The 25,646-nt window shown below is 42.0% G+C and overlaps 1 protein-coding gene across 1 annotated transcript in view; it reads left to right on the forward strand.

Moving 5' to 3' along the window:
• LOC124552639 (serine protease 33-like) overlaps positions 1-25,646 on the forward strand; it is a 172,014-nt gene that overhangs the window by 77,795 nt on the left and 68,573 nt on the right. Inside the window, exon 3 of the mRNA XM_047126967.1 lies at positions 194-300. Coding sequence (XP_046982923.1) covers positions 194-300 — 107 coding nt within the window. The remainder of the gene's footprint in view (positions 1-193; positions 301-25,646) is intronic.

Genomic DNA, 25,646 nt, shown 5'->3' on the forward strand with positions numbered 1-25,646 from the left:
CCGTTTTGACCTAGGGGTAGAAGGACTTCTCAGACACAGGTATATGCTACAGCAGGAAAAAAGAAAGTTGCTTGTGCTAATAGTCATATGTGTGGTTTTCATGGAACGAGCACCAGGCAGAGTCAGGAAATTCCATAGACGCTCCCTGTTGTTGATGTTTGGACATTAGTATTTTGCTGTTGTTGTTTGGCAGGCGTCCCTGCAGCTGTTGCACCCGCAGCTGGGCCTGCTGGCGCACTGGTGTGGGGCCGTGCTCATCCACCCGCTGTGGCTGCTCACCGCCGCACACTGCATCCACAAGTGAGTCTCGCCCTACAGGCCTGTCACTGCTCTAACCTGTATCAATAAACGAACACTTTTACGGTTACAGTATCTACTGGCCATACAGGGTGTTACAAAAAGGTACGGCCAAACTTTCAGGAAACATTCCTCACACACAAATAAAAAAAAGATGTTATGTGGACATGTGTCCGGTTACGCTTAATTTCCATGTTAGAGCTCATTTTAGTTTCGTCAGTATGTACTGTACTTCCTCGATTCACCCCCAGTTGGCCCAATTGAAGGAAGGTAATGTTGACTTCGGTGCTTGTGTTGACATGCGACTCATTGCTCTACAGTACTAGCATGAAGCGCATCAGTACGTAGCATCAACAGGTTAGTGTTCATCACGAACGTGGTTTTGCAGTCAGTGCAATGTTTACAAATGCGGAGTTGGCAGATGCCCATTTGATGTATGGATTAGCACGGGGCAATAGCCGTGGAGCGGTACGTTTGTATCGAGACAGATTTCCAGAACGAAGGTGTCCCGACAGGAAGACGTTCGAAGCAATTGATCGGCGTCTTAGGCAGCACGGAACATTCCAGCCTATGACTCGCGACTGGGGAAGACCTAGAACGACGAGGACACCTGCAATGGACGAGGCAATTCTTCGTGCAGTTAACGATAACCCTAATGTCAGCGTCAGAGAAGTTGCTGCTGTACAAGGTAACGTTGACCACGTCACTGTATGGAGAGTGCTACGGGAGAACCAGTTGTTTCCGTACCATGTACAGCGTGTGCAGACACTATCAGTAGCTGATTGGCCTCCACGGGTACACTTGTGCGAATGGTTCATCCAACAATGTGTCAATCCTCATTTCAGTGCAAATGTTCTCTTTACGGATGAGGCTTCATTCCAACGTGATCAAATTGTAAATTTTCTCAGTCAGCATGTGTGGGCTGACGAGAATCCGCACGCAATTGTGCAATCACGTCATCAACACAGAATTTCTGTGAACGTTTGGGCAGGCATTGTTGGTGATGTCTTGATTAGGTCCCATGTTCTTCCACCTACGCTCAATGGAGCACGTTATCATGGTTTCATACGGGATACTCTACCTGTGCTGCTAGAACATGTGCCTTTACAAGTATGACACAACATGTGGTTCATGTACGATGGAGCTCTTGCACATTTCAGTCGAAGTGTTCGTACGCTTCTCAACGACAGATTCGGTGACCGATGGATTGGTAGAGGCGGACCAATTCCATGGCCTCCACGCTCTCCTGACCTCAACCCTCTTGGCTTTCATTTATGGGGGCATTTGAAAGCTCTTGTCTACGCAATCCCGGTACCAAATGTAGATACTCTTCGTGCTCGTATTGTGGACGGCTGTGATACAATACGCCATTCTCCAGGGCTGCAGCAGCGCATCAGGGATTCCATGCGACGGAGGGTGGATGCATGTATCCTCGCTAACGGAGGACATTTTGAACATTTTCTGTAAGAAAGTGTTTGAAGTGACGCTGGTACGTTCTGTTGCTGTGTGTTTCCATTCCATGATTAATGTGATTTGAAGAGAAGTAATAAAATGAGCTCTAACATGGAAAGTAAGCGTTTCCGGACACATGTCCACATAACATATTCTCTTTCTTTGTGTGTGAGGAATGTTTCCTGAAAGTTTGGCCGTACCTTTTTGTAACACCCTGTATAATAGGAATGCATACTAACATTACGAGGGTGATTGTAATGAAAACCCTAAAAGTTCCATAACATTTCCAAAAGTTGTGTAACAGACTCTGTAGGTGGCAATGATGTTCCTTGAAGTTGAGAATGACCGACAGGTGGCAGACTGATGCTACAAGCGTACTAATATTATGAAGGTAATTCAAATAAAAAAACCCTAAAAGTTCCATAACATTTCGAAAAGTTGTGTGATAGACTTGGTAGGTGGCAGTGATGTTCCTTAAGGTTAAGAATGGCTGACAGTTGGCAGAGTGATGCTATAACGCAGGAGGAGGCAGGAGCGTCCACAACAAGATGGCCGCCCCACTGTCAACATGCTCTACGATTGAGCAGTCATCTGTGATGCGCTTTTTGTATACTCAAGGTGTAAACCATTAGAAATCCATCGCACAACGACAGTGCAATACAGAGAATCGTGGTTGTTATTCCAGCAAGTTTACGAGTTGTGCAGGAAGTTGAAAAGTTGTGTAACTTCTGTGGATGGTGCCTGAAGACCAGGGCAGCCTCACTGCTTAGTGGTGGACGAGAACATTGCATTACTGGAGGAGCTTGTGAAGGAGAAAGGACATGTATCTCTTAACGAAATTGCCGTAATTTTGAATATTAGTACTAGTTCAGTGCAGAATATTTTTTACAATGTATTGCAGTTCAGTTAAGTGTCTGCAAGATGGTGCAAATGGCTCTAAGCTCTATGGGACTTAACATCTGAGGTCATCAGTCCCCTAGACTTAGAACTACTTAAACCCAACTAACCGAAGGACATAACACACATCCATACCCGAGGCAGGATTCGAACCTGCCACTGTAGCAGCCGCGTGGTTCCGGAGTGAAGCGCCTAGAGCTGCTTGGCCATAGCAGCCGGCTGCGCAAGATGGGTACCACATCGACAGACTGCCTTTAACGTAAAATTTCCGAGAGCGTACGTTCCTACAAAAGTCAACGTACGTATTGCAAGTTGTTGTCTACCACTCAGAATTAATTATTCTTCGATCCTCTAAATCAGTGGTTCGCAACCTGGGGGTAATTACCCTGTGAGGAGGAAAATGAAATTTTCTGAAGTATAAAACCTAAACGATTCGATTCTCTTTGAGTCACGAAACAAAATTCTTTTCAAAAGATAATTACTTTTATCACAATTCTGTAAGATTCTAGTAATGATTATGTAAGTTATCAATAATTACTCTTTCTTAATTAGTAGAATTAATGCGCTGGGGGTTACAGGTTCCTGACATAGTCCACCGACGACAAACATATGTTGTGCCTTGTCTCGGACATTGCTGATGTTAAAAGTGAGACACAGACATAACAAATGCTAAATGTCTTCTCCAAGTGTAGACAGTACATGCAGTAATCCATAAATTGCTCCATTACTCACTTCGTAACAGATAAATGAATTCGTTGACAGCACGACACAGCAGTAACTACATAAGGGCTACTACAGTGATCTACACAGTATTATTATTATTATTTCTTTACTTTCTCAGACGTTAAGTCTGGTTAAAAATGGGACGTGACGCGGACCTTGATCAAGCGTCACTTCCTTTTAACTGTACGGTATATGTTATATTGCATTTAGGAACTTTCGGGTAATTGAACATGTATCAATAATTACGGATTTCTGTAATTGTATATATAAGTTTGGGTGTAGCTGTATTGTATTGATGTAATGGTGGATATTGTGTGGTATGACTCCTGTAGTTGATAGTATAATTGGTATGATGTCAACTTTATTCTGATGCCACATGTCCTTGACTTCCTCAGCCAGTTGGATGTATTTTTCAATTTTTTCTCCTGTTTTCTTTTGTATATTTGTTGTATTGGGTATGGATATTTCGATTAGTTGTGTTAATTTCTTCTTTTTATTGGCGAGTATGATGTCAGGTTTGTTACGTGGTGTTGTTTTATCTGTTATAATGGTTCTGTTCCAGTATAATTTGTATTCATCATTCTCCAGTACATTTTGTGGTGCATACTTGTATGTGGGAACGTGTTGTTTTATAAGTTTATGTTGTAAGGCAAGCTGTTGATGTATTATTTTTGCTACATTGTCATGTCTTCTGGGGTATTCTGTATTTGCTAGTATTGTACATCCACTTGTGATGTGATCTACTGTTTCTATTTGTTGTTTGCAAAGTCTGCATTTATCTGTTGTGGTATTGGGATCTTTAATAATATGCTTGCTGTAATATCTGGTGTTTATTGTTTGATCCTGTATTGCAATCATGAATCCTTCCGTCTCACTGTATATATTGCCTTTTCTTAGCCATGTGTTGGATGCATCTTGATCGGTGTGTGGCTGTGTTAGATGGTACGGGTGCTTGCCATGTAGTGTTTTCTTTTTCCAATTTACTTTCTTCGTATCTGCTGATGTTACATGATCTAAAGGGTTGTAAAGGTGGTTCTGAAATTGCAGTGGTGTAGCCGATGTATTTATATGAGTGATTGCTTTGTGTATTTTGCTAGTTTCTGCTCGTTCTAGAAAGAATTTTCTTAAATTGTCTACCTGTCCATAATGTAGGTTTTTTATGTCGATGAATCCCCTTCCTCCTTCCTTTCTGCTTAATGTGAGTCTTTCTGTTGCTGAATGTATGTGATGTATTCTATATTTGTGGCATTGTGAACGTGTAAGTGTATTGAGTGCTCCTAGGTCTGTGTTACTCCATTTCACTACTCCAAATGAGTAGGTCAATATTGGTATAGCATAAGTATTTATAGCTTTTGTCTTGCTTCTTGCTGGCAATTCTGTTTTCAGTATTTTTGTTAGTCTTTGTGTATATTTTTCTTTTAGTTCTTCTTTAATATTTGTATTATCTATTCCTATTTTTTGTCTGTATCCTAGATATTTATAGGCATCTGTTTTTTCCATCGCTTCTATGGAGTCACTGTGGTTATTCAATATGTAATCTTCTTGTTTAGTGTGTTTTCCCTTGACTATGCTATTTTTCTTACATTTGTCTGTTCCAAAAGCCATATTTATATCATTGCTGAATACTTCTGTTATCTTTAGTAATTGGTTGAGCTGTTGATTGGTTGCTGCCAGTAGTTTTAGATCATCCATGTATAGCAAATGTGTGATTTTGTGTGGGTATGTTCCAGTAATATTATATCCATAATTTGTATTATTTAGCATGTTGGATAGTGGGTTCAGAGCAAGACAGAACCAGAAAGGACTTAATGAGTCTCCTTGGTATATTCCACGCTTAATCTGTATTGGCTGTGATGTGATGTTATCTGAATTTGTTTGAATATTAAGTGTGGTTTTCCAGTTTTTCATTACTATGTTTAGAAACTGTATCAATTTAGGATCTACTTTGTATATTTCCAATATCTGTAGTAACCATATTATTATTATTATTATTATTATTATTATTATTACTAATACTATTAGCAGCCGTCGTCAAACACAAAGCATTAATAGCCTAAGGTCCTCCAGTTCCTGCCAGTTCAGAATTAAGGAGTGCCGCATTCAAGTAATTTACGAACAGTAACTAAAGTGCGCACATTTTGCCTTGTTTGATTTTATATGGGGTTGCAGTGTGCAGGTCAAGCAAGTGCCGCAATGGAGAGAGTGTAATGCAGGGGGAGTATGTTTTGTAACAAGTGTCTACCCTCACTGTGGGTGGTTAGCTTTCTTATCTGAGAAGGAATTGTGGGCAGCACTTACGATGCACTACGAATTCCTTTGTCATTCACTCTAACACACACACACACACACACACACACACACACACACACACACACTCACACAAACTAAATATCATTCTTATTTCATCACTTTGGGAATAAAAGTGATCAAGAAAAATCTTCCATTCTACCGTTTAGTTAGGTGCTAAAGTTGGTGATAATGTGGGGGAGAGAGGGGGGGGGGGGGCGGGGGCGCAACAGACGACATGGGGAGGGGAAGGCGGAGGTACTACCTAATGTCCGATTGCACTTAGTAGTGACGGCCTAAGACAGATTGGGAACCACTGCTCTAAAGAAATGATCTCGACATGTCCAGTGTAACTAAAGGAAAAAGAGATCATTTTCTTGCAAGGGTTTCGCGAACGAACGACATCTGTTGGTTTCGGTTGATCTTGGCACACGCAAGCAGTAGGTTCCTTTTGCAAATGACGTCATACTCGCCTTTGACTGTAAAAGTTATTTGTTTGCATTACTGCATTTTCCGCCATTATCAAGTGCTACAATGTACTTCAGCACATACCAAAATCTAAAACTCGTCTGACGTGTATACAGGTCATCGTCGTTCAGATGTTGAGTCGAAGTTACGATAGTGCCAAAAAGTAACTTTTGCAGTGAAAGTTAACTATGACATCATTTAAAAAATTTTACATGACTGTGGACGAAACGACTACAAATTAATCGGTTCATTACTGCTTACTTTCCGGCTCGTACGAGTTTATCTAAGGCTCATCTCCAGTTACATTGCTATATAAATACTCGTATTTCCGATTCCTCGGTGGAAGTTTTGAGCATTTCCTTACACAAGTGGAGAAGAGGCTGAGTTTGGACTTCGGTGAGATTAGGCAGAATGCATCTGTAACAGATATTTTTCGCAGCTAATCGTCCATGCAAAAACGAGTATACTGCGGACTTCGGTATGCCTCAAACTCTCTCAACCTTCTCTTCAACCTTGTTGCAAATATAACATCGCTGTTTTATGCAACTACTACTGAGTTTGGGTGAACTTCGAAACGTATGCTTCAGACGGAAACAGTACGACGAAGAAATCCTGAAAAGCAACTGTGAATAGCCTTTCCTAAAGTGATTGACTACCAGAATTTGAATGAAGCGATTCTAGGCACAGTTATCGAGTTTTGTCCGTCGTGAAAGCTGTAATAAATCATCCAACTAACGCCTTCGCGCGAAATTTCAACTTTTCGACAGCACTGTTTCTGTAAATATTGGCTGTATGCGAAATACACGGCCATTCTCTCCATCACCATTTCTTTAGCAACGCGAGTGACAACAGAAGTGCTGCCACATGTCACTAGCACAATCTAATGGTCGCTTGTGGTAACCGAAAGTACGACCCTCCCAAATAGTCTCTCTTCTTGCCCTGGTCTAACCTGGCAGACAATATTAACAGTAATCACAAACTTTTTGCAGATGATACAGTTACCCATAATGAAGTACTGTCATAAAAATGCTGCACAAAGTTATTTCTTTATTTAGACGAGTCTAGTTCTGTATGACCACACTCAGGAACCAATCTTCATGGTCATGGAACGAATCAAAAAATGGTTGTAATGGCTCTGAGCACTATGGGACTAAACATCGGAGGTCATCAGTCCCCTTGCACTTAGAACTACTTAAACCTAACTAACCTAACGACATCACACACATCCATGCCCGAGGCAGGATTCGAACCTGCGACCGTATCAGTCGCGCGGTTCCGGACTGAAGCGCCTAGAACGAATCAGTATTAGAAATTAACAGTAGAACAATCTGAGCGCAGATTGTTTACGAGTGTGTAGCCGTGTTACATACGCTGGTGTGGAAACTGGTTCGCTTTTGCTTGATATTTTATCTTTGGTTTATTTGTTGCTAGAGACTGCAGTCGTGTAGCTAATTTCTGACAGTCTTTCTGTTGCGACTATCCACGACTCCGCGTCTCTGTTATGTGGTGTCGTCTGTGGTCCTATCGTCCATCCTAGCAAGGATGGATCAAGTGAAATATGTTTCTGTAGGCAACGCTAAGCGACGCTAGAGTTGGTCTAAATAGCGACGCCAGTGGACAGTGGATGACTGGAAACGGGTGACTGGAGTGATTAATCGCGCTGTGCCCTGTGGGAGTCCGATTTAAAGGTTGGGTTCAGTGAATGCCTGGAGGCTACCTACCATCACGTGTAGTGCCAGCCGTCAAGTACAGAGGAGGTGGTGTTAGGGTTTTGTGTTGTTTTTCGTGGTTACGGTATGGTCTCCTTATCGCATTTGAGTAAACGCTAAATGCGGAAGGATATGAACACATCTTGGAGGATGACAATACACCCTCTCATTAAGGAACATCTGTGAGGCATAGGCTAGTGGACAGTAACATTCCTGAAGTGGACTGGCCTGCCCGGAGTCCCAATCTGTAGAAAATTAAACTCCTAAGTCGTGAAGGCAAAAATCGGGGAGGAAGCCAAGTTATACGAGGGAGTTCAATAAGTAATGCGACATTTTTTTTCTGGAAGGAGGTTAGTGTTATTCAGGATTACAGTACACTATATATTCTCCATTCTTTTGCCTACTAAAACCTTGTTTTTCAACATAATTTTTGTTCAATGCGACGGCTTTACGCCGCCTTACTGGGACGACTTGTTTGCCCGCCTGGTTCCACTCTACTGGTCGACGTCGGAGCCGACGTCTAGCTCCATTAATAACCTCCCCCTGATCCACGTACTGCTTCCCGTGGAGTGCATCCTTCACTGGGACAAACTGATGGAAGCCGGAAGGTGCGAGATCCGAGCTGTAGGATGGATGAGGAAGAACATTCAATTGCAGTTTTCTGAGCTGCTCAGTTTGTGTGAGCCCTTGCGTTGTCACGGAGAAGTTCGTTTGCACTTTTGTGGCGACGAACAGGCTGAGGTCGTTTCTTCAGTTTCTTGAGAGTACAGAGTACACTTCAGAGTTGATCGTCTCAGAATACCTTCGCCATAACTTTGCCAGCTGAGGGTGCACATTTGAATTTTTTCTTCAGGGGAGAGGCAACCTTGGTGTCACTCCATGTATTGCCGTTTCTTTTCCGCTTCGAGATGATGAACTCATGTTTCATCGCCTTTGACGATGTTGGACAAAAAGTTGTCACGATCAGCCTCTTAACACGCAAGCAATTCCGCACAGGTGGTCCCTTGTTGCGCCGGCCAGTGTGGCCGAGCGGTTCTAGGCGCTACAGTCTGGAACCGCCCGACCGCTACGGTCGCAGGTTCAAATCCTCCCTCGGGCATGGATGTGTGTGATGTCCTTATGTTAGTTAGGTTTAAGTAGTTCTAAGTTCTAGGGGACTGATTAGCTCAGAAGTTAAGTCCCATAGTGCTCAGAGCCATTTGAACCATTTTGAACCTTTGTTGCTGTTTGTGGTCTTCCAGTGAGGAACCGAACGGGCACACGCTTGCGAGTACCCCAACTTACGGACGAGTGTGAGCGTTGCCAACGGAGACGTCCAGCTGTGCATAGAAGTGTTTGATTGTGATCTGCCGATCACCTTGAACGAGAATGTCCTCACGTTCGAACATTGCAGAAGTCACAGCTATGTGCAGCCTACCGGCTACCGAAAGATATGACAGGTTTGCGCGACGTGTTGTTGTGATGATGACAGACGGGTCGCCTACCGACTCACCGTGCTTTTGTTCATTGCCAGGCCTCCGTAGATATTCTGCAAGTGCCTATTACTATCTACGATGTTGCGGTTTTTCGCCAAAAGAAACTCAGTGAGAGATTTCTGCTTGTAACACAAATCCGTTACAGACGACATTATGAAGGCTAGGTGTAGCAGCGCCACATACCGGAACTTCATGAAACTATAAGCGCTCAAGCGGGAATATTCTGCGATGACCCACAACAAATTCTGCATTTTTCAAACGAAATTAGGCGATAAAAATCCATGTTGCATTATTTATTGAAGGCCCCTCGTATTTGGAGGATAGGAGGTGACTAAGGAACTACAAAAGTGTGCGTCATCCACCGCATCCCCCCCTCCGTCCAACCACCGTCCAGAAACGAACCCTGGATCGGCAGGAGGTCGCGTGTCGCCGAATGCGGCCAGTAGGGCCCACTGAGTCACCGCCTGCGATAGTGCGTGCGTCTTGGAACGAATGCGACGGTAGGATATGGCCGACGCGTGTCGGCTCGCGGCCAACTGCGACCACGTGCCGCGCACGTGGCGACAGCACGGCATTACAGTCGCCGTCCGGTTTGTCCGAACACGGTGTGTGGGCGTCGAGGGAGCCGCCACGCCTTGCCACATGTCGCACCCTGCTCACGTACTGCGGTCGGCATAGGGAACCGCGCCACGCATCACTAAAGCTAGGGTCGGATCTGTTAGTCTAGTCGTACATCGCGTACCTGGAAACCGATATGTCGCGGGGTCGTTTGCAGCTCGAACCACGGAAATCGGTGTGCATACGGCAGCATGCATACCTAACTTGTTCCAAAACGCTGCGACTAGAGACGAAGATTCTTATTGTAATATTAGTAATTTTTGCCTCACAAACATTAATATACGCTCAATAGTAAACGCCTGATGGCCTAAAGTTATCGAACAATTGTAAAGTAAAAGAAATGAACCATCGCATAGCAGCGACAGAATCTATTATTCTTTATCTTTGCCGTTCTTGCGCGGTGCCTGTAAATCTCTACGTACATGTATCGATTAATGGTATAAAAAAGAATTCTGTTGTTTCAAGACAAATGAGGCTTTTGGCGCCTCACCTTTTACTGTTTGTATTCTATGAAAGGGGGACGCGGACTTGCTGCGTTCCGCAACCGTATTTTATATTCTGTGTGAAAATATTGAGTGAAAATGCTAAATGCTATTTTTTTCAATCAGAAAGCATTTAGTTTCTTGTAACTGATTACGAACAGACAGCATCAAGAGGACATTTTGACTGTTATGTATAAAGTATTTAACCACTATGGTCATCTATTGTAATTTAATATGAAAAGGTACGTAGCATTAAAAAAACGTGTGTTAAAGATAAGTGTGCTTATTTTCGTAAATTAACCCTGATGATTCCATCTCCTTATTTACCTGAATGATAATTATTTTTGTGTTACTTCATCATCAGAAATTACGATCACGCTGATGGGCCGAACGCAGCATGAGGCAGAAGGAACGTTATCGTTTTCCTGTTATTTCTGAACCAACTTTTTTTGTGTAGTGTTGCATTTCTTTTAAAGTCTATAAATCTTCTGGTCCCTTAGTGTTGATCCGGGTATGACTACATCGCGACTATAAGAAATGCACAGAAATGATAATGTTTCTTCCGAACGATCTCAAATATATACATTCCTGGAAATTGAAATAAGAACACCGTGAATTCATTGTCCCAGGAAGGGGAAACTTTATTGACACATTCCTGGGGTCAGATACATCACATGATCACACTGACAGAACCACAGGCACATAGACACAGGCAACAGAGCATGCACAATGTCGGCACTAGTACAGTGCATATCCACCTTTCGCAGCAATGCAGGCTGCTATTCTCCCATGGAGACGATCGTAGAGATGCTGGATGTAGTCCTGTGGAACGGCTTGCCATGCCATTTCCACCTGGCGCCTCAGTTGGACCAGCGTTCGTGCTGGACGTGCAGACCGCGTGAGACGACGCTTCATCCAGTCCCAAACATGCTCAATGGGGGACAGATCCGGAGATCTTGCTGGCCAGGGTAGTTGACTTACACCTTCTAGAGCACGTTGGGGGGCACGGGATACATGCGGACGTGCATTGTCCTGTTGGAACAGCAAGTTCCCTTGCCGGTCTAGGAATGGTAGAACGATGGGTTCGATGACGGTCTGGATGTACCGTGCACTATTCAGTGTCCCCTCGACGATCACCAGTGGTGTACGGCCAGTGTAGGAGATCGCTCCCCACACCATGATGCCGGGTGTTGGCCCTGTGTGCCTCGGTCGTATGCAGTCTTGATTGTGGCGCTCACCTGCACGGCGCCAAACACGCATACGACCATCATTGGCACCAAGGCAGAGGCGACTCTCATCGCTGAAGACGACACGTCTCCATTCGTCCCTCCATTCACGCCTGTCGCGACACCACTGGAGGTGGGCTGCACGATGTTGGGGCGTGAGCGGAAGACGGCTTAACGGTGTGCGGGACCGTAGCCCAGCTTCATGGAGACGGTTGCGAATGGTCCTCGCCGATACCCCAGGAGCAACAGTGTCCCTAATTTGCTGGGAAGTGGCGGTGCGGTCCCCTACGGCACTGCGTAGGATCCTACGGTCTTGGCGTGCATCCGTGCGTCGCTGCGATCCGGTCCCAGGTCGACGGGTACGTGCACCTTCCGCCGACCACTGGCGACAACATCGATGTACTGTGGAGACCTCACGCCCCACATGTTGAGCAATTCGGCGGTACGTCCGCCCGGCCTCCCGCATGCCCACTATACGCCCTCGCTCAAAGTCCGTCAACTGCACATACGGTTCACGTCCACGCTGTCGCGGCATGCTACCAGTGTTAAAGACTGCGATGGAGCTCCGTATGCCACGGCAAACTGGCTGACACTGACGGCGGCGGTGCACAAATGCTGCGCAGCTAGCGCCATTCGACGGCCAACACCGCGGTTCCTGGTGTGTCCGCTGTGCCGTGCGTGTGATAATTGCTTGTACAGCCCTCTCGCAGTGTCCGGAGCAAGTATGGTGGGTCTGACACACCGGTGTCAATGTGTTCTTTTTTCCATTTCCAGGAGTGTATATATATCAATATGCTGCTCTTATTCAGGTATTTAATGGTCAACGTATGTTGTTATAATAGCGTAATAAATCCCTGATTCTGTTGCCAAGTGGCCCACCAAAAATATTCACTTTCTCGACATTAAAAAAAAGTAACAAATCTTTTTATTTTCGTCCCCCAAGAGCAACGCTACATTATGGGGCTCATACCTTCGGTTCTGTTGATGACAGGAAGGCGTGGTCAAGTGTTTCGGGTAGCCCTTGGGCTAAGGTCCATTTTCATACCCAACAGAAGTATCCTCTTACTGTCTTTACCCTACAGTACAGCGACAAAGTAGGACTGTTACACACTGCCTCTTGGTTAGGCAAATAGAGCAAATCGGTTGGTTCTTTTTGCATTTTATGTAGTCTACGGAGGGCCTGATGAGACTTTTGGAAGCACCATTAGTCCATCTACGGTTCTTCGGAAAACACCACAAAAATAGTCAAACTACTATCGTCAAATGGTTGTAATGGTACTTGAATTACGTAACCATTACGGCACCTCACCTCAACCTCTCGATACCAGCAATATTCTACTGTGTTTCTGGAAAATAGTTAACACATTTCTGTGACAACAGTCAGATTTGATTTCATTAATGTAGAGGTACTTCGATACATCGATATGTATATATTGCAATGATATTATTCTTATGTGTATGCTTTCTTTTGTCACTATGATCTTTGACGTACTTGTAACTCTGATTTTTTGGGCGCGTAAGCGGTTATTAGGGAGTCAAGCTTTGGTCGTCATGTTAGAAAGGCGCAAATTGTAGTCAGTTTATGAAAAGTGAACTTTAACAGTGAGGAAGACGTTTTCAGGTATGTTTTATATTATGAAGTGATGTTTTGGAACGAGTCACGTGATATTGCAACAAAAGTAATGAAAAAGAAGTGTAACTTAAATTCGGAGTGCTGATTACTTTCTTACATCACCATTGTCCTAACTTGCAAAAGTTTAATCTTCAAGAATGGTTTATGAAACACATCTATAGAACTTTCGAATATCGCGGAATAACACCTAGACCTCTTTGCATCCGAGCTTGGAATCATCACTACCTGGATTTTCGACGATTGAGCCATGAATTCACAACGAGACCAGCGTGGGAAACACGAAAAGATGAGTGCCTAGTTTATCCATTATTTCAAGAAATGACTTTAACTTTGTTGTTGCCCGAAAATGTAATATTTAGTAGCGTGAGCAACACTACAATCATAATTTTTGACCTTTGTTGTGGTAGGGTTGTTAGATGGTGAAACTGTCAAACTACTATCACACCGTAATTAACGTGTTATTTTCAATATATTACGTCATTTACCACCTTATTAAAACAGTGACAGCACACTAAAGACGTAATACTGACGTCACACAGTCTAGACGTGAGTACAATATAGTCATTTTAATACAAATGACATTCACATTTATACACATTCTCATCAAAATTGTATTCGCAAGTACTTGACAATAGCGATAAATGACGAAACAGTCTGTAGTAAATAAAGATTTGTTACTATAAGCAGCTAATTTTGTGCATCTGTTCTAGTAACCATGTCGTTATCAGACTATGTTATGCTGCTGGCCCTATAGAAGAAAAATTGTTCCCTTTTCCATATTTCCAGCGGATCGCATTAAATACACAGAATGACAATTAATTCGTTAGCTTCGTGAACATACAATCAAAAATCTGTCATCTTTCACTCTAATCTAGGCATCGAGCTCCGCTATAGATCAGTCTGTCATTCTGTTTCGATTTTTTTTCTATTCCTTTATTTCTATTCCTCACGAAAGGACGAGTTGGTAGCAAATAAATCCGCCGTTCACCCAAAGACTTTACATAGTTATTAGAAATTTCAAAAAATTAAAAATACACTTTGATGGGCAATTTATGCCTTTTATAGCTTTGTAGACGATTCCATCTTACAGGTAAAATGTAATCACTGATTAGAATGTTTATGCTGCTGTGGTGTAACAGAGATGCTGATGGTGCATGAAAATGATCTTGTTCGTGATGGTGGTGGATTGGACAATATGACTATAAGGGCTTGTGGAACCGCACGTAGCGACTAAAAGTCATTGAGTGGGAGGGAAGAAAGTCGATGGATTGTGTGAGGTGGTGAGAAGCGACTAGCGCTGGAGAGAAGGGTATATCTCGGGGCGGTTTACATTGCTGGGTAGCGAGAGAAGGTTGAAATTCTGGCGGGGTGAGGATAGATAATGCGTGACGGTGAATGAAAGGTGGAGTATTATAGATGCAGTGCCGGATTAGTTAGTTAGTTAAATGTTCCATACATCAGGTGAATGTTTTTTTTTTTTTTATTGAAATCATATGGAACGAATCAGTTTACAGGATATGCACAGGTGGTTGGAGTTAATAATAAATGTATTATTTTAGTCATACTCATGTAAAAATGGTTCAAATGGCTCTGAGCACTATGGGACTTAACACCTGTGGTCATCAGTCCCCTAGAACTTAGAACTACTTGAACCTAACTAACCGAAGGACATCACACACATCCATGCCCGAGGCAGGATTCGAACCTGCGACCGTAGCAGTCGCGCGGTTCCGGACTGCGCGCCTAGAACAGCGAGACCACCGCGGCCGGCATACTCATGTAACTACACTTAAAAACTAGATTTTTCTACAGGCTGCCAATTTGTCGATAAATATTTGTTCAAAGAACAGAAGGAGCTGTCCAGGAAAAATGATTTGAGGTTAGATTAAAAACTTGCTTTGCTACCTGTCAGTTATTTTATATTAATGGACAAATGATTAAAAATGTTTGTTGCTTAATATTGAACTCCTTTCAGAATCACTGGTTTAATAATTGATAATTAAGGTAATTTTTCCTCTAGTGTTGTAGGTATGAACTACCATTCTTCTAAAATTGTGACGGATTATTTATGACAAATTTCATTAGCGAATGTATGTTTGTGATAGTAGAGTTAAAATGCGTAACTCTTTGAACAGATACTTAAATGACGACCGTGAGAGGACGCCACATATTGTCCTTAGTGCTCGCTTTTGTGCGATCAGTACTTTCTTTCTAAGCGATGAGTTACCCCAGAAAATTGTTCCGTAAGACATTATTGAGTAGAAATGTGCTAAATTTGTCAAGAGGCTGAAGTATAAAAAAGGCAAAAGTAGCTGTACTTAATTATTCGAGACGCTCAGTAATATTCATCTTCTAATTCAAGTTTTCGTCAATATGTACACCCAAAAACTTGCAATATTCTGCCCTATTCAGTGACTCCTGTTCACGTGCTACATCAATTGTTGCTATGACTGTATTTGTTGTACGTAACTGAATACAGTACGTGGCCAAATTATTAGGAACAATGTTCATTATAGTTTAAAACAACAGTTTGGACACAGTGGTTATCAAAGGGTTGTTTTATTTTGGTATTGCTACTAGTATCAGTATTATAGTTTTTGACAAGCGGCAACATTGGAAACGTGCATCATTTGTCACTTATATGATGTTTTTCTCATTCGGTTACAGTTCGTTAAAAAGTGCAGTTTGCTGTATTGAAGTTTTTAATATTGCCTATTCGTTTTTCATTAGTTTTCGTATATAAAATAATCCAGAAGTAAGTAATGCTTCTTATTATCATACTTTTACTAAGTTTATCTGTTGGTTTAAATTTTTATTAACGGTTCGACGTGATAACCACAAAATGACTTCTTGCTAGAATGGGCACTGCTTCGGACACTTCTCCAAGAAAATGTAGAGAAATGAAACGTTGTTACTGCATTCCACAAATTCCCAGAGAGATATAATAACTATCGCAGGGCTTTGTAAGTTGATAATGAGAAATCCCTCTGAGCAGACCGTGTAGGAAAATGTGGCAGGAAAAGGATCATCACCCCTCGTACTGATCAGAAACTCAGGCACATCTGCCTCGAAAATCGTGAATTGATTGTTGCCCGTTTCATTGCGATAATTAACGACGAGGTATAAAAGGTTCGAAAAGGACAATCCTGAGACAGTTGGTCGAGGAGAATCTGATGGGTCGTTGGCCTACATAAAACCACACCTCTCCGACACTATGAAAAAGAAACAACTGCAATGGGTTAGACAACGCAGAAATATCACTGTTGCAGACTGTAGTCGAGTAGCTATAACGTTTTTTGAATATTGCAATTTATCATTAACGATTTTGCGCCGTTCATTCTAGTTTTTTACGGGTGTGCTTCTCCGACGAATCAGCATTCCAAATTTTGCTTGACAAAGGCGTGGAGAACAATTCAATGCAGACTCTCTCGATGGACAGACGCCCCATGGCTTTGGCTGATTTGGCAGACCACGCCATGACACTAAACGGGTGTTTAACCCTCTCCACAGTGTCATGGCGTGGTCTGCCAAATCAGCCAAAGCCATGGGGCGTCTGTCCATCGAAAAAGGGACAGTGAAACAACACCAGTACAACGACTGTGTTGGAACTAGCGCAGCGAAATAAGTAATTCTGAACACGGAAAATGCAGGAATAAGGCAAGCTACATTTTGACATCCATTTCACAAAGCAGCGTATTTACAATCAGTAGTTAAGATGAGGCCACAGAATAAACAAAGCAGTTATAGAGGTATATTACACTCTGTGTTCTACACTTTGCCTCATACACATTCACATAAGAAATTAAAATTACTGTTCACGTATCCCCAACAACCCCCCCCCCCCTCGTCTCCTTTTCGAATAGATACTTCTGGTGTTACTTTCACAAGTCAAACCAGATTGTTTCACTCTGTCTTCCAAAATTTCTTCTTCTTCAAGGCTTTGGTTAGTAGACCAGTTAACATCACTTCTGTGCATAAATATTCTACTTACGTGTTCCTTTGCTGTACGTGTTATATCTTATAAAATTGTGCTTTATGTTATTGTGTTGGTTCTGGCGCTATTAACATTATTTTTGGCTAAATTTATAGTTTCCTTGTCGTCACGTAATATCTTGGCGGGTTCTGTACTGATATTGTCCTCTATATGATTCATTAGAGTCCTGATCCACAATGATTCTTGAATTGTGTATGACAGAGGCATATACTCAGCTTCTACAGTGCTCCAGGCTACTGTTTTCTGTCTTTTACAGGACCAGGATGTAAGGCACCCCATCAATATAAAACAACATCCAGTAATGAAATGTCTGCTCTCCAACTCACTTCTCCAATCTGAATCACTATAGCCCTCGAGTTTTATACTTTCCATTTTACAATATCTTAATTTATAGTCTGTTGTTCCGTTTAGATATCTAAATATCCTTTTTAACGGATCTTCAGTGTTTCTCTCATGGGCTTTTGCAGAACCTGCTTACAACATTTGTGGCAAAAGCAATGTCAGGCCTCTATGTTTGTGATGAATACAGAAGGTTCCCTATTGCCTCCAAATATGGTACATTTTCATTGCACTCTGTATCTTCTTCATTGGTCGCTAACTTGGCTCTTGGTTCCAACGGTGTAGAAATGGGTTTACAGTGACTCATGCAAAATTTTTCCAAAATTTTCTTCGTGTATGACGATTGGTCTACGCATAACTCTTCTGTCTTCTTATGTTTAAAAATCATCACACCCAAGTCGTGCATGTTAAATTTGGTTTTTAATTGTCTTTTAAAATTGTTCATCTATTCTTTATCGTTAGTTAGAATGAAGAAATCATACACACATATAGCCATTGTGACCCCTTCATTACTTTTTCTTTAGTAGAGATCAGGGTCTGCCTTGTTTTATACTTATCTTTATCAAGGCTTCATGCAGACATCTGTTCCAGCAACGAGCACTCTGTTTCAATCCATAAATACTTTTCTTCAGTCGCCAAATCTTGCCTTTACCTAGACGAGTTTTTCTGGCTTCTTCTGGTGGGATCACATATATTTCTTCATCTAATTTCCCATTTAAGTACGCTGTCTTCAGATCCATTTGGTTAGTTAGTACATCTTCTTTTATTGCCGCGGCTAAAAGGTACCTAAGTGATTATTACTTTACCACTGGCGAAAACATGTTCCTATAGTCTACTCCTTCCTTTTGGGATCATGATGTTTGATTTGTGGGGGGCTCAACTGCACTGTCATCAGCGCCCGTACCAAGTCCCAATTTTTACACAGTCCAATTCTTACACAATCCAATCCAGCCACTGTCACGAATGATGATGATGAGGACAACACAAACACCCAGCTCCCGGGCAGAGAAAATCCCCAACCCGGCTGGGAATCGAACCCGGGACCCTGCCTCTGGACCACGAGCTGCGGACCATTCCCTTTTTTATGCCTTGACTACAAGTCGTGCTTTATATTTTGGTGCTGCAGCCTCAAGGTTATTTATGCTAAAAACCCATATTTATTGTAACATTTTTTTCCCTTCTGACATTTCAACCCATTCGAAAGTTTCATTTTGATAAAATGACTAATTCTCTTTCCATAGCTTCTCTCCATTGCTGAAGGATTCGGACCACTCGTAGCCTCTTGTACTGTTCTAGGTCCATCATTAAAAGATTGGGATGTATACATTTCACAATCACGGTATTCTTTAGGTTTAGGTATACGAGAAGAACGTCTCAAAACATTTTCTTCCTCTTCTCCGTCCACTAAAACTTCATCTTCATAGAATGTATCTATGTATTTGTTGTCATCTTCTACTTCCTCTTCTTCATTTTCTGTTTCTTTTCCAGAATTAGTATTTCTTGAACTTAACGACGTTAATGAAGTGCTTATACTCTCTTGATGATCCTTTTTTATTTCGTTTTTATTATACTGAGGGAATACAACATCCCTACTAATCAGTATCTTCTCATTCGTAGGATTCCTGAGTCGGTAACCCTTTGAGTCTTCACAACAGCCCACAAAAATATATTTCTTAGACTTCAGGCCCCATTATCCTCTCATTGTTTTGGGGTCTGTACCATAGCCACGCATCCAAAAACTTTTAAGTTGCATAGATTTGGCTTCTTCCCTACCCACACTTCATAGGGCAGTTTTATTTTTCACTGCATTGGTAGGTGATTAATTAATCAAACACGCAGCTGTCTACACGGCCGCTGCCAGCATGAATTAACATACTTCTGGCTCTTTCAACAATAGTGCTATTTGCTCTCTCTGAACTCTGCTCTGGACTAGACTATATCTGATCGTGGTTTTCATTTTCTTTCAAATTTTTCTTTTGAATTTTTGATTCGTATACTCTGTCCCATTATCAGATCTGACAATTCTAACCTTCGTTCCCGTTTCTCTACCATATTACGAAAGTTCTCAAAAATATCACTCACTTGATCTTTAGAACATAAAAAATAAGCATAGTTATATCTTGAATAGTCGTCTATGTTGTTGTTGTTGTTGTCGTCAGTCCTGAGACTGGTTTGATCCAGCTCTCCATGCTACTCTATCCTGTGCAAGCTTCTTCATCTCTCAGTACTTACTGCAACCTACATCCTTCTGAATCTGCTCAGTGTATTCATCTCTTGGTCTCCCTCTACGATTTTTACCCTCCACGCTGCCCTCCAATGCTAAATTTGTGATCCCTTGATGCCTCAGAAAATGTCCTGCAAACCTGTCCCTTCTTCTTGTAAAGTTGTGCCAACAAACTCCTCTTCTCCACAATTCCATTCAATACCTCCTCATTAGTTATGTGATCTACCCATCTAATATTCAGCATTCTTCTGTAGCACCACATTTCGAATGCTTCTATTCTCTTCTTGTCCAAACTATTTATCGTCCATGTTTCACTTCCATACATGGCTACACTCCATACAAATACTTTCAGAAACGACTTCCTGACACTTAAATCTATACTCGATGTTAGCAAATTTCTCTTCTTCAGAAACGCTTTCCTTGCCATTGCCAGTCTACATTTTATATCCTCTCTACTTCGACCATCATCAGTTATTTTGCTCCCCAAATAGCAAAACTCCTTTACTACTTTCTGTCACCATAACCTATAATATTGCCAAGCCTTTTTTGTTTAGGTGCCAAAGTCTTCTATGCCATAAGAAACCTTTTGCAGACCACACAAAATGATTTATAACTTCATTTACGGCGTCTTTAGCAGTATCTAATTTGAAAATTCCTCTTTCATTTGTCGCCGTGACCATGACTTCCCAATATTGGGTAACTGTTTTTGCTCGATTTATATTGAAGGTTACTCTGTTTCCCTTCATGACTATTTCACTTACAGATAAGATAGTTCCAACATCGTTTACATAGTGAACATCATGTACCGTATTATTTTCTTGCTTTCCATTTATTGTTATCTTAAGACCAACTTTCCCAGCAAGCTCACACTGTAACTTTGAACCAACCACTGTGGATATACCCATATACGTTTTTTGTCTCTAATAATATGCACTGATGCTCCTGAATCTAATATCCATTCTGTTTCTGTATTACTAGTTACTCCGAAAGACTAATAAATGGTGAGTGCCTCACTTTGATCAGCATTTCCCTTCTGTAGACTGTTTGCGTCATATATATATATATATATATATATATATATATATATATATATATATATATATATATATATTCTTTATACCAGTACTTAGCATTTGGCGCACATTGGGATGCGATGTGACCCATCTTCTGGTAGTTGTAGCACTTGACTGGTTTCTTCTTCTTTTTTTCTTAGAATAAAGTGCTGTAGCTGTTTCCTTCTCTGAAGTACGACACAGTGACGTATTTTTCATGTCCTGCAGAATCTTCGCTTTTATGCTGTCTCCCGCTGCCTAAACTTTCTGACCCCATAATCATGGGTGCATATTTCTTGGGCAGTCCTGCAAACAATAATGTGCCTACCCATTCATCGGCAATCTCGAACCCATTGTTCCTTAATCGATTCGATATGGATATTATCTTGTTGACATAGTCGTCTACGTTCTTGAAACTATCCAATCGAGTGGTTATAATTTTACGTAATAGTTCAACTTCTGTTGTAAGCCCGCTGTCTTCAAATGCGCTCTGTAACTTGTCCCAAGCTTCTTTTGCCGTCACAGCTTTCCGTATGTGTACGTAATGCACTGGGTCAGTCAATAATATCAGCTTTGTTCTCGCCCTCCAGACCTTATTTGCGTAATTTTGCTCAGTGGGCTTCAGTGCACCGTTCACTACGTCCCACAAATCGTCCATGTGTCAGTACGTTTCCACAGCAAATTTCCATGTAGCGTAGTTCTCGTGACCTACAAGTCTCTCATTTGCGCTACTTGTGCCGCACTCATTTTCATAATTACTTTGTGGTAGTAAAGACAGTATTTAAACTACGCCGCAGTCGGCTCGTTCCGATAGCTCTAACTACACACACATTTCCAGGACTATTCGACGACGATATTTCCTTCTATATGTCAGCATGCTTATTGCAACGCATTCACTGGTGCTTGGGCACATAACCTGTTGGAACTAGCACAGCGCAATAAGTAGTTCAGAACACGGAAAATGCAGAAATAAGCAAAACTATATTTTAAAGTCCATTACACAGAGCAGCGCATTTACAATCGGTAGTTAAGGTAACACCATAGAGTATAAAAAGCAGTCATAGAGGTCTATTGCACTCCGTGCACTACACTTTACCGCATACACATTCACTTACGAAATTACTGCCCGTACAGTATGTGATCAAAAGTATAAGGACACCCCCAAAAACATACGTTTTTCAAATTAGGTGCACTGTGCTGCCACCTACTGCCAGGTACACCATATCAGCGACCTCAGTAGTCATTAGACATCGTGAGAGAGCAGAATGGAGCGCTCCGCGGAACTCACGGACTTCGAACGTGGTCAGGTTATTCGGTGTCACTTGTGCCATACGTATGTACGCGAGATTTCCACACTCCTAAACATCCCTAGGTCCACTGTTTCCGATGTGAAAGTGAAGTCGAAACGTGAAGGGACACGTGCAGCACAATAGCGTACAGGCCGACCTCGTCTGTTGACTGCAGAGACCACCGACAGTTGAAGAGGGTCGTAATGTGTCATAGGCAGACGTCTATCCAGACCATCACACAGGAATTCCAAACTGCGCCAGGATCCACTGCAAGTACTATCACAGTTAGGCGGGAGGTGAGAAAACTTGGATTTCATGGTCGAGCGGCTGCTCATAAGCCACACATCACGCCGGTAAATGCCAAAGGACGCCTCTTCAAGGATTGGAGGCCTATAATGAAAGAGACATTATTTCTTATCGCACCTTTGCAGTTGGAGTTGTACCCAACAGGGATTATGGAACATGTGTGTTGTGAACTTGTTTTAGTTCTTCTGTTTTAGTTGTCCTAGATTAAATATTCTTATCTTTAATTTTGATTGTGGTGGTTATTGGTCGCGCCAGACCGCTCGTGAAATTTTTTTTAATGAATTTAAAGTACTTGATATCTTGTTTACTTTTAGGTTAAGATGTTATAACATGTGTTAAAACATGTGAAGCTCACCAAATGAGTGACTGCGAAGAAAGTGATCACCATTAATCTCCTGCTGCTTGAAACTCTCATCAGAAAATGTCATAAGAACTCCGAACTCCAAGAAAATGCAAAGGCATGGATAGATAGCATGCCATGGCGCATGAAAAGCTCTTTTTGCAGCGAAGGGTGGCATCACTAAAATACTGAAATTTATTTTATTAGATCTTTGTCAGTGCTAATATTACTTCTACGAAATATAAAAAGAAGTTTTCCTACAGTTTTTGTTGTTTTTGTTATCCTAGTAGAATACATACACAAATAAAAATACGTAAGAGACCTGCAACCAATCATTTGTCAGAGAAATCCAATTAAACTAGAAAGTACAAAAATCTGAGTGCTGTCCCTAATGTTATGACCACCTACTGTATACTGTCTCTTCTCAAAATGTACTGAGAGTCCATTTTCAGACAACTACATAACAATTCTTTGAGAAGATCATTAACAATCTCTATTGTTGCTTTCTTTCTAATGGGGTTTATTGTAACTGTAGATTTGTCTGCAAAAAGTACCAATTATGCTTGTTGATTGTTAAGCGGACCGTTATTCACTTATATACAGAATAGGAGTAGACCCAAATATGAGCTTTGCGGTACTCTATGGTTTTTACCCAACCATTAAACTTTTGTATCCTTCCAACACTGTTGGAGTTTTTCAGTACAACGTTTTCCATTCTTTTTGTTAGGTATGATCCAAAGCAGTTGTGTGTAAAACCGTAATTCCATAAAATATGTTTTTTCAAGAGTGTACAACATGTCTCTCTGGCAGGCAGGAATGTGTGTACCTGTAATGAACCTCTGCCTCTCAATAACCAAGACACAAGCCACCACTTCAGTGACAGTACTGTCAAAAATAATGGCAACGAATCTTAACGCAAGTGACTATAAAATGTGGCCATGTGTAGTGAAACTGAAGACGAGATTGCATTTCTTACTGCAACACTACTCCTATTATCTCTTGCATAAATAAGTAAAGTAATCAAAGATGACGACGGGCTATTGTGAACTTGAATGACAAAATTAAATATCACTACAGATTTACTCATAAAATCGTAAATTAAATGGAATATGCGTCAACACAATACATTGACTACACTCTACCTCCTATTCGTAAAGTATAATGATCTGATTGTCAGTTGACGAAGTTGAACCAGTAGTAATGACTCGACGTTGGTTGTGACTTTGAAACGATAATGCGATACGACTGTGATTAACACAAGTGACAGTGATTCTGTACTGAATCAGGAAAGAAGCTGCACCAGTGCGCTTGAACTGGTCGACAACTGCTCTTGCTGTGGGTGCTCTGTAGAGTAGGAGAATTCACTCTAAAGATTTCCGGTGTCGCTGCTGCGAAACGTTCACCATACATGTGTACGAAACTTGCGATGCAGTGCCCAGCGCACCTCGGCGTCAAGTCGCATGGTGGACCTCCGTCACCTCCTCTCGTTTGGATGCACTTTCGCGCCCAGAATCTAAGTCTAAAAAGACCAAATCTCCATTGGAGGACGCGACTAAGTATCATTCACAATATTGCTTTTTCGCCACATAATCTCTTGCTCCTCACACTATCTGCCAGGCCACGGAAAACTCCGCATGGAGTGTCCGCCAAGTAAATCAAACCGGCAACTGAAACCTCGGTAAACAATCCTACATCCGTTGTGTATCCCTTCGCGTACGCTACAGCCTCCCCCTGTAAGACGGGAAAAAATTTTTCTTCAATCCCAATAGACTGACAAGCGTCCGCTGGAAGATTTCTGACGTCACAGACGGCGATCCGAAACCTACGAGAAAGACAGGCCGCGGCGCGTACGTCACGAAGGTAGTCCTGCGTTCCCTCGCTCGCTCAAAGCAGCAGACAAACTACGTTTCTACACCTGTTAACTCTCAACTAGGCGTGTCCGTACAAACTAAAACTGAATCTTCTACTGGAATCCGCTTTTATGGAATCTTACTGTTATTACTCCTATAATGATGGGAAGTCCATGGGCCTACTTATAATTTGTTACGGCTGTACTGGTGTACAATAAAATAAAATCATGCTAAAACGATTTTCAGTTGCATAAGGCACCACTTCCACCATGTAATGAGTGCTGTTAAGCAGAAGAGACTAAATCTATCAACAAGCCGTTATACCATTTATTTCGAGTATTGACCTTCAATTAAATTTTGCTGTAGCACTGTTAATCAGTAAGACTTCATAAAAGCTGATTACAGTGGAAGATCCAATTCTCGTTAGTACTTACACGCCCAGCTGTGAGTTAACAGGATTAGAAACGCATTTTGTCTGCTGAGCTGAGCGAGCGAGAGAGTTCAGGACTACCTTCGTGACGTACGCGCCGCGGCCTGGGCCTCGCGGAAATCCAGTCACTAAGCGCAATGAAAACCGCTGGTCTTGAGCGTGCACATAAAGCAAAACGCCACAGCATTCTCAGACAACCAGTGTCCGGTCAATAGCAGTGCTTCCGCGAAATGTTTTCGCCGACCAAGTCGATAAACGATCTTAGCGGGAGCAAGTAACGATATGAGGCCCCCTGCCAAAACCGTGGACTGCGCTTCACCTCGTCTGGAAAAAATTGCCGCTCTCTCACAAGTGTAATACGATTTACACAATCTGACAACTTGGAAAGGTGACAGAAAATACCAACTGGCGATATTTCTTATTATATAAAGCTTGTAATACTGTATTTGCTCAGTGAATGAAAAAATAGCGTTGTTAGTCGAACAATCCTTCATGAATCCTAACTTTCATATGCTAAGTAAATGGTTATCACTAAATCTGAGACTACTCTTGAGTA

The sequence above is a fragment of the Schistocerca americana genome, chromosome 10 (genome assembly GCF_021461395.2).
Source record: "Schistocerca americana isolate TAMUIC-IGC-003095 chromosome 10, iqSchAmer2.1, whole genome shotgun sequence".
NCBI classification, from domain to species: Eukaryota; Metazoa; Arthropoda; class Insecta; order Orthoptera; family Acrididae; genus Schistocerca; species Schistocerca americana.